The sequence below is a fragment of the Halyomorpha halys genome, unplaced genomic scaffold (genome assembly GCF_000696795.3).
Source record: "Halyomorpha halys isolate HHAL.00 unplaced genomic scaffold, Hhal_1.1 Scaffold91.1, whole genome shotgun sequence".
Taxonomy (NCBI): Eukaryota; Metazoa; Arthropoda; class Insecta; order Hemiptera; family Pentatomidae; genus Halyomorpha; species Halyomorpha halys.
Genome location: NW_027110755.1, coordinates 910,467 through 921,608, shown reverse-complemented (window position 1 = coordinate 921,608; position 11,142 = coordinate 910,467). Strand labels below are relative to the sequence as shown.

General features: G+C 30.6%; 1 protein-coding gene across 4 annotated transcripts in view; it reads right to left on the bottom strand.

The window, feature by feature from the left end:
* The window catches only part of LOC106677243 (rho guanine nucleotide exchange factor 17), a 70,184-nt gene that overhangs the window by 31,834 nt on the left and 27,208 nt on the right, over window positions 1-11,142 (bottom strand). Inside the window, exon 1 of one of the 4 annotated variants that reach the window (XM_014415044.3) lies at window positions 3,253-3,365. The exons of the other annotated variants lie outside the window; for them this stretch is intronic. Coding sequence (XP_014270530.1) covers window positions 3,253-3,288 — 36 coding nt within the window. The 5' untranslated portion in view covers window positions 3,289-3,365. Of the gene's footprint in view, window positions 1-3,252; window positions 3,366-11,142 lie in introns of those variants that run through there. 4 annotated transcript variants of the gene reach the window in all.

Genomic DNA, 11,142 nt, shown 5'->3' with positions numbered 1-11,142 from the left:
TAGGTGTAAAATGCCATGATAAAGCCAGTTTTCATACACGGCTTCGAGATCTACAAGGTCTGTAGAGACAACCAAAAATATCTATATTGTTCAATATATATTTACTTAACTATAAGTGCAATTTCAATCTTTCAATTATACCATAACCTAAATCAAGCAGAAACTGTCAATTATGTACCTTTGGAAATCCGACTCACTGTGCAACCATCAAGAATCATCTTTAAATCAAGAAAAAAATTATTTTATTATTTCTCAACCTCCTCCTTCCCCACGCTATTTTAATTCGGCTCTAATGCTAGAAGCTTTAATGACAAGCCGTTTAGGAGCATTGATTTGCTGGATTCTGTGGGCTATTCGTACCCCATCTGGCACATTCTCACCTCATTTAGTCGGCTGTTGGAGTTTTTAACACATTATCCAATATTAGAATAGCTACTACGGATTTAATAACCGTTCTAAATAATTAGAAAAGCTCACCTTATGCACTTTCTCATGAAAACTCATTTTGAGTTCTTCTTAATTAGACATCAGTCTCTAATTTACAAATTAATTTTCTCAGGGCATTAGATAGTAGTATAATGATTATCGAGATATTTTAATTAAAATACTGTTTTTTAAAATTTCATTTTGCTATTTTTTGAGTTGATGCCACGTCGTAATTTTTAAATTATTTTAAACCTTACGAACAGCTAAATATAAGGAGCATACAACAGTGCTATAACAAGTTGATGGCACAATGCCAATAATACACATTATCGAAAAATATGCATAGTAAAAATATGAATAGCAACACGTAATGAGTGAAACATAATGATATGTGTAAAAATATAAGAAGGATGAAGTTTAAAAAAAAAAAACTTAAGGAAAACTTGCCCATTTTTATTAGGAGGAAACAAAGCAAGTATTAAAAAAAAAAAAATACACATCCTCTAATTAACTTCATCTAATTGTTGAGAGGAAATGGGAAGCATTACTCAGTACTGATAAGGATATTCTTTCCCCCACTACATTCATTGCAAGAGTTGAAAATCTTCAACCCTTCAATTTTTAGCTTATTTATTTATTATACAGTATAACTCTATCTAAAATATGAGTCATATTTTCTTATTAGAGATTTGCAGAACTGAAAATAAAAATTTAAATACGTGCATTACGACGAAACCTTACTTGTTGAACAGGCTAAAACAACATAAATATATTTCATACATGCATATACTTGAGTATGTATTGATACATACTTAATAATATATATAAGTTAGGTTCATTAACTGAAGAAAGCTGGACCTGTCAACAAAATACGGCATTGGAGAAAAAAAACAAAACAAAAAAAAACTCACAAATACGGATATCTAATATACTTACAATTAGATATATAATACACAGGCGTATCAAATATCCCTCGAGGGTAAACGCCAATGGCTAAAATCCTAAAAAGGATGTACTAAAATACCTTTAATATTATTTTTGAAAGAACTAACCAATTTCAATCGTTAGCAATATCAAAAAATAGATACAAACTCTTAACGATTTGATGAATAATAGACACAGTAGTTTGAATCGGAAAAATCCGATACCGCCCGCTTTTAACCGATTGTAATATGACTTCCTTCCTTATCCTTTGTTAAACTGTTCTGTTATTGACAGGAAAAAGTTGATATTCGTCATTCTCGTCTCAAGCACAGTAAAATAAAAAAAAATTATAACGACAGAAAAATAAAATTGGTTTGTTCAACATTTTCACCTTCCTTAAGATTTTTTTTTTCGAAAATAGCGATAACTTGAGCGTTCACTGGCCTATACAAAACTTGGAGATCTACCTAAGTAGGGTGGTCAGTGAAAGGTGCGTGATGTGCGCACCGCACCCGATTTTTCGTTACACTTTAAGGTTCCTGAATTCCTTAAATGACCTTTTTTCCCTTATCATCCCTTAAATGAGCTTTTTTTTCTCATCTTCTCTCAACTTTAATCAGGAAAACGTAATATTTGTCAACCCAGATATTTAAGCAGAAATCCTAATGTAATTTTAAAATCGTCGTAAATATAAAGTAAAACAAAAAAAAAAAAATTAAATTCAATACTAGCTAGTTCATTGCAAAAATTTCAAAAGGTTAAAATAAGATTTTGAGGTTGGAACGATATACGTGGTTGAAAATTTTTTTAATTCAAATTTCTTGTCTTTTGTCTTTGTATTAAACTGTGAACAAATAACGCATTTCTTGTAGAAAAATAATACTGGCGTTTTAAGGCTTGGTAATTGAATCATTTTTACAGTTGCTAAAAGCAGATTAACCTTTTTAAACAAAAAAAATTAAAATTTAAAAACTCAAGCATGTCACGATAGTTAATTATATTTAAATAATTACATTCAGTCATCATTCTGATCGCAAACGTTCAGGCATTGAGTAATTAAGTAAAATTTAAGGTATCAAATCTAAAAACATGGTATAAATTGTTCCAAGAACTTACAACTTAATTGGAACAATTAAAAAACAAAAAAAATTAATCGAAGTCTCCCATAATCCTACAGAATATTACCGCCGGTTCAAATACACATTTAAAGTCAGAGGGTACAGTGAATGATACGAAACTGGTTCGTTGTATCTAATTTTTTATCTCCCTAGGTTTATCTAGTAAGGTCTACGACACCGGAGCGAAAGGTCGGTGACCTTTGTTTTGGGCATATTAAAAACACATAGTTTGTAAACAAAAATATATATGTTGACCCATATTACAAAACTGGCCTTATCAGTTGGCATCACCGACTAGTGCTGATCTCCGCTGAACAGGTCAGTGGCCCCCCCGTACTCCTGGATATCGTAGCTACCTGTTGTCCCTCCTGACCAAGCCAAACCTTCAAGCAATCGATGCTAGGAGGTGGAGGGGTTGGCGGCAAGACCTAAGGTCTTCTCTGGAGTTGTAGTGAACAGATGAGCTGTTTACCATCGTGTCATGTAGGCGGGTATCTTTCTATCACGTGAATATCTTCTCGATAAAGGACATGGTTAGGAAGTCAGGTAGAGAAAATATAACATATACACACTTTTGGATGTTTCTTTTTTAAACTATTCAAGTATTCTCAAATAAATCCTTAGACGAGTCTTTAAGGATTGGATATTATGCCTTCAAAAATCGAATATAAATGTAGTAAAATATATATGGAAATTATTTTATAAAATAAATTTGTGAAACTATCATAGTAAATTTTAAACAAGTAGAAAAAAAAATGTAAATGGATAAATATGTATACTATACCAGGTTGGTACAGTTGGTAGCACAGACACAGCACATACATACACCGTACGGAGAGGTATTATGATAATATACTCTATTACAGAGAGGAGTATAAGAGAGGAGATAGTTGAGGATATAGTTGTGGCAGAGGGTAGCGGATAACTGAGAGCAAGTCGGATGGAAGGCGCAGGTCAGTCCGTCGCTATAGAAACCGTCTCGATCAAAGGCACGTGAGGCTTCTCTAAGCACATGGGATCTTATACTATATATCTCTTTCGATACATAACGTAATATATAATATCGATACACATATATATCTCCTGCTTCTCAAGTAGATATCTATCCGAATAGCATACTACGAATTTCATGAGTCATAATATCACCGGAGGAGCCAACCTAAGTCAACGCAACCAAAATGATGAAATAACAATGCTATTTTATCGTACTCGATAAAAAATAATAAATATAAAAACAATAAATAAGATTGCTTATTAATGGTATATAAACACGCGATGAGTCAAATTAGGGCGAGACAAAAGGTAAATAAATATGAAAATAAATATGAAAATATGTATATATTTTTGTATTACTTTGAAATGAAAGTAGAACTTTATGATTAGAATAGTACATAATATAAGTAATTTATGTTAGTATTTCGGTATAAAAAAAAGTTAGGTCAGTATGCACCATTTCAACTCTGCGGGTATTTTTATTTTTTCCCATTCCAAAAGTGTAGTAACTTTTTTTTTCTTCTAAGCCCAACAACATGTGGGTTTGATATACGGAGAAGAATAAGGAAGTAGTTTTTAGTATTACTTTTACTGCATTTAAGATTTATTGAGAATTTAAGAATATGCTAATCGTTCTTGGGATGATGTAGCTCGCCATTCTCCTTGAATCAGTCTATCATCAGTAAATCAATTAGATGTCCTCAGTCTAGGCCAATGGCTCTCAACCATTTGTTCAAGTGGAATACTTCTGGCAGCATTATCAAAAGGACGGACCACCTAAAATTAATTTTTTTACTAATCAAGTGATCCGTATTTTCAAGAATAATCCAAGAATGGTTGGACATTTAAACAATATTTAACGCACAATCGACATTAAATATGGTAGATTTGCTACCCTACCCCCTCTACTTGGCAATAACACCTAAAAAAAGAGTGAAAAATGTCTATTCTGAAGGCATTAGTGTTATTATTTTTTAATTCCTGCATAAATTCTTATTCATTTCTACTTCCCTATTTTTCTAGTGCGGAAGTAAAATAACTTAAGTTCATCTGTACTAACATTTTCTTTTAAAAAGTTCGAGTGCAGGATATTCTTGTCAAAAATTTAGAACATAGCCAGGATGTAGTAGATTGTAAAATTGTTATCTGAGATAACATTCCAGTCATCATTGTGTAATGAAAACATAGTCTACAAATACGAAACTTTTTTTTCTGAAAGTTAAAATTTTCGCCAAATAAATATTTTTTTAGCAAGTTACTGTCAGAAATTTTTACGGTCAGATAACCGTGTTAACACATATACAGAGTTTTTTTTAAATTGTAAAAATGATATTTTATGTACATAAAAAAAAAAAAAAAAATACAACATACTAAATAATTTTTTTTTTTACAACACATAATATCGGTACTAAATAGAAACCAGAGAATAAACTAAAAAAAAAAAAAAAAAAAGAAAGACTAAGAGTCTTTATTACAACAAAAAAAAGTTTAAACTGATTTTTAATGAAAGTCCCTGATGTACCTAACCATGCCGTTATTTCATTATTTCAATTTTAACCACGTCTTACCACTTACCATCGTAAGTAAATGTTTCAAAAGTGATATAGGACCTTGGGGGTCTTAGTGGGGCGAGTCGGCCGAGTAGAACTCCCTTCTAATATTTTTTGTGTTATGATCTCTTGTGAGATAGTGACATGTCGCCAGTTCAGGTTACCCACAGATTTCCTGCGTGTATATGCAATCTTTATTTAATTATTTCTCGTCATTGTGCAACCGAATCGACTTCAAAGCGTAAGATCAAATCGACGGTAGCTAACAAAGAGCTAGTAGCATCTTATTAGAAGTTATTTGCCACTGACGTTGAAGAATGGTATATATTAAAAAAGTAGTGCTCCACTCTTTTCCATTGTTCAAATGGAGCCAAATCCACAAAGTAACTTTTTAAGAAATCAAAATTTCTCAAATCCATTTTCCTTAAAACATTTTTAACTTCTTTTTAATTCCGTTGAAACAGGAAGAACAGATATCTGAAGGTGATTAAGCAATGAAAGTAACAGCTGAAGGAGAAGCTCTTATAGATGGGCCCGCTGTTATTTTTTAGCCGTTATACCATTTTAGTTGCTAACCTTGACTAGAATGACACGGCAATCCTAGATATACCCTAGGCGCCTTTTGAGAGTTACAAGTTCTATCTATATTTTTCCATCATTCAACTTTATAACGTATGAGAAAGTTAAATTCGGAGTGGTATAGTGTATTAACCTACATTTTGAGTATGGAGATTTTATCAGCATTATTCTTATAAATTCTCAAGCCTTAATTTTGTGTGAGTAATCAGGAAAGACAAAACAAAAATCAGTTAGGGACTAATTGAATACTGATATGAGGTATAATGAAGGGTAGCTTAATCTAAATTTGTATTAATTTATTTATTTTGCTTTACTTTAAACGTCTTAAAATTAATAACTAAGCAAGTCGATGAATACAATTTTTGAGATTGATTACAAAAATAAAATGGCGACTTAGGGTTTGTGACTTAGTGCACTCTTCCTCTCAACAGCTAAGCCCTTCTTGATTGTATTTCTGGTCTTATTGAAATATAATATATTTCGTAACTCAAAATTGTTTATAATGTCACTTACACCACTCTGGCATTAGCTCCCTCATATATTGATACATATCAATTTGGTACAGATAAATTTGTAATTATAAATCCTACTTCATGTGTACTATAAAATAAACAATAAATTTTAAACGTAAATAATTTATTGTTGAATCCATGGGATCTAACAATCGAGTACAGTGGTAACAGTTCAAACCTTTTTATCGACTTTATTAATTAATTCACACCTGTCTTCAGATCGAAGACAACCAGCAAATGTTATATCTTGCAAGATTACAACAATGGCATGATGGAGACCAGTACCCATTGGTACACCCATCTGATTTTAATTGATTTCATAAATTAGCTAAGGAGATCCCTCATCCAGCTCCTTTCTTTGTCTTCGGTATGTGTTGTACTAGCTTATTGCTGTGGTGGTAGAGTTTGTCATGTATGATGTTTTGATGCAGTCTTGTACAGTAGATAGTTGTCTGTAAGTCTGTAGTTTGATTATGTGACTTTTTTTTTTGGCTGTCCCGTAAGATTGTGAAACCTATGTCGAAATGGGTTTAGTAGGTATATGTGTGTAGATTTCCGTTTTACTGTAACTTGAGGAATAAAAAGGTTTTATGTTATAAAACCTATTATTGTTTACCTGCATCAAAATTAGTCTAAAGGTTTACAGTAACTGAGAATTTGTACAGCAGAAGCAAAATTAAACATCGATTTTAACAGTTCATCTAAATAGGAGGAAAACTTCATTAGAATACAAAGTTGTGCAGCCCAACTTCATTGGACTGCTAGTCACACAGTATACTTATTTTAGTATAATCAGACAATATTTTTAATACGATAAGTAAGGCTAGCCAGGTATACAATAATAATTATGAACATTAGTAATATATAACATAAGAACATGACTTTTTTTTGTTTCATCTCTTTGATTTTTTCTTTCCTTTTCTCCTTCTTTTTCATGATTTTCTTTTCTTTCTCTAAACAATCATTAATGCAGAAAAAATACGCCTTTATATTACATTTTGAAACTAAACTGAACAAAATATTCAAGTACGAAAACATAACTTCAGTTAAAAAAGTGTGTAAGCAGATACAGGTAGAGTTCAAATCTCACTTATTTCAAACTGATCAATTGGTATATGCAAATGAAATATCTTTATCGCTGACATCATCTGAGTATCTGCACAACTTTTCAGCCATTTACATCCCGATGACTAACTTAACCATTTAAATAACAATAATATAAAGAACATTATTTATTTATAAATTAAAAGGGTTCGAACTGTAGAATATACCATAATACCCTCGACAATTTTACAATATTATATAGTTGTGAACAAAACATTCAAACGTGGAAATCGCTTACGTACCTAGAATTAGATAAGGTTACTGATAACTGAAAAATCGATACTAGCTGATAACAATATCTAAACAAAACTACGAGGTATAAGAACGATGCTAACTGCTTATTATTACAAAGTTTTCAAATTATTTATTATACGAGTATTTATACAGTAAATTTATGAAGTGGATTTGAACTTGATATTAGATTAGATGTATATATATTTATATCATAAATAAATAATTGAATAATAGGAAAGTATATGGAGCTATAGAAATTCAGATTACAGGAGAAAAACGAGTTAAAAAAAGAAATTTTCTTAAATATTTAGAAGTACTAAAATGTCCTTTTGTAATCGCCTATTTTTTACACCTTAAGTATATCTATATAATTCAACAATTCTGAGCCGATGAAATATTTCTTTATTCGGTTTTAACTTCAACATCTTCCATGGCATTCATGAAACTATTAGAAACCTCTGTTTCTCTTTTATGAAAAAAAAAAAAAAATAAATAAATAGGTTACCTCGTTTTTACCCTGTAACTTTTTACTTCCATTGAGATTTTAATAAAAGATTACACTAAGGTATACTATTATAGAATAGTATATTTATTAAATTACAAGAGTAAAATAAAGTTAAAGATGTGGTTAAAATTTAAAAAAATTAAATCTGTTCTGCTATAACCCATGAAGAGTACGGGGTGCAGTGCTTTGTAAGGAAGTACTGTAACTAGACCAACGTTTGTGCAAGGTGATTTGGTCAGTATCACGCTCGACCACCACATTTTTACCCAATTAGGGGTTCCCAATTTAAGAGGCTGGGTGGACCCCGGAGGTCTTCCGAACCGATAGGGCTGACTCACGAGTACAGTATAACAGAAAATATTTAATTATTTTAAACTTAACTATCTGCCACAGCCGTATTCGAATCCGGGTCCTTGGTTGGTGGCACAGTTACCTCCCACATATGATTAAAATATTTAGAACATTCCACTCGTTAAAAAACCCTTTAATGAGGCATTTCCACAAACGAGAAATAATTGAATATTGAACAAAATAAATTCAGCAATACCGTTCATTAGTATGATATTCAGCAGAGTGCCCAATCGTTTCATTATACGGGCTATAACTAAGGGCTCCTCAAATTGAGGCCGGCTACAACGGTACCCAACCCCTCCTCCCTCCATAATAATTATTTGTTATATTCAGTCACCTTCATAATAATTATTTCTGTATATTATAGGCACTTTATTAAGATGTTTCCTTTTTTTATAAATTTTGGACAATATAAACTATATTAATATTAATTAAATATCCAATAATAAGGCATGTTAACACTAAGCATATAAACCATCTACTAATGCTTTTTCCCATATGTCAAAAATCTTACATGCCTCTAATTATAAATAATTTGAAAATAAGAATTTTCTGGACAAAAAACACAAATTTCTACTCATCCTAAATAGATTATTTTTGTATTTTATTTATTTAATTAAAAAAAAAAATCAGGTTATATCGTCAAGGAAATGATGAACCTGACACCATTGTTGGTGGAAACTAACACTATTTCCAAATTTAAGGAAGAAAATATATAGAATTAGCTCACAGCCTGCGAGTTCACCCCAGGAAATCATTCCATTATTCATATTTTTACTATAGAAAATACTCTGAAAATAAAAATGAGGATAAATTTAATATTTGAAACAGCTATCGCCTTAAAAATAATTTATTTTGAGATGCTGAATGGCTTTAGAAAGGATTGTAGGCAGGAACTCGCACAAATAACAAAATTGAAAATGAATAATGGGATGTGGTGTCATAACACCGAGTCCTGTATGACTATTTTATTTTTTTGTTAATTATATAATTATACAATTAAAAAATTGTTGTTATGAACCAAGAGAAGTAGAGAGAGGCAAGTGCAAGGGGTTTTAATTATAGGTTAGGAAATACCCATTGCGATCAGATTATCGTATCATCCTCTTGAGATACCAAGAAAGAAGTTTGCTAATGATTTAATATTTCATAAATTCTAGGCATAAATGGAAAATTTATTTCAAATAAATAATAATTTATTTTTAAATCCTGAAAGGATTTATAGGCAGGAAAATTGAAAATAAATAACGGGATGTTGTGTCATAACATCGTGTCCTGTTTGAGTATTTTATAAATTTTTATGTTAGAAATTAAAAAATTGTAAAATTCCATTTAATTTACGGGAATCTAGTTATGGAACGTAGTAGGAACTACGCCTTAGAGCACATGGGCACTTGTTCTCACAGCGTTACCCAAAAGGTAGTTAAATATTGGTGGCGTATTTTTTTCTGGTATTTTCAATATCCGTAGCCCTTTTTCAAAATGACGTTTTGGTAAATAAATAACTTTATTAATATTAGAAATAATTTTATTAATATCCCTTTACTTTATAAATAAATTAGTAGTTTTTTAAAATTAAAAAAAAAAAAAAAATATTGGATAAATAATAAAAATTCTAATTTTACATTTCTAAAATTCAGAACTAGATAGTCCAAAATTCTTATTTATCATTCATTAAAAATTTCAACGCAATAGAATAGTCCTGTTTATGTTTTATCCGTATTCAACAATTCTCACTAATATACTAAAATAATGTTTTATAAATTAGAACCAACAAAAGAACTACTTATTAATTACTGCTATGTTTTGATAGATTAAGTATTTGTTAGGAATCCCCATAATCACTGTTCAGGTAATTATCATATAAGTTAATCTCATCTGATAATTTTATAATTCCAGGAATAATTTATTATCATAATCTTATCTAGTAATTTCATAATTCCTGGAATATTCTATTATCATATAAGTTAGTCTCATCTGTAATTATCACTATTACTAACCAAAAATATCGGCCAAGCAGGTTAGTATATTTTCCTCACCATTTCTATTACGTAAACAATTACTTATATTACAAGATCAATTATTTATCGTTTGACAATAAAATCTACGGAGCATGAAATATAAGGTTGATCAGGTATGAGGTATATATGTAGGTAGATATGAGGTATGAAATGAAGGTTTATCAGGATAATAACGTTTGCACGTGGGTAAGGGAAAATAGAGTTTGAAATTAAAAAATATTACAAAGGCGAAAGTGGAGGATGGAAATTGATTTACTTGTTTGGGAACCATCTATATACCAATCCCCCCAATCCTTGAAAATCTGTTTGATTAACGGTATTAGAAGTAATCTCCTAACATAGATTTGATAAGAAATTTGTCACAAGAGTAGTTCGACAAGAACAACAAAACAAAATCGTAATAGAGGACATAATTGAAAAAAAAAATTAGATGGGAATATTAACAATTATCAGAAAGGTGAATATATTAACTAATAATATCCATTTAAGTTTATAAACAGTTAAAAGTTGATAAATAGGCCTTGGCCTTTCTGAACCACTTCCAAGTTCAAACTGCAGCACATGCTCACTAAATTAGGACGGGATCGTCACATTAGGTCGGCTATATTTCGAAGGCTGTGCAAATAACTGAATCCAAATCTATTATACTCTACCGCAATCTCACATACCTATACAGAATTATATGAATAGCCAACTATATTGTAGTTATACAAAATGGATTTTTACAAACTTCTTTTATATACCTGCAAACGGTGTTAGTGCAAATGTTTAACTCAGAATTTAAAAAAATATTTCAAATGTTTTATTTTATTATTAACACAAACT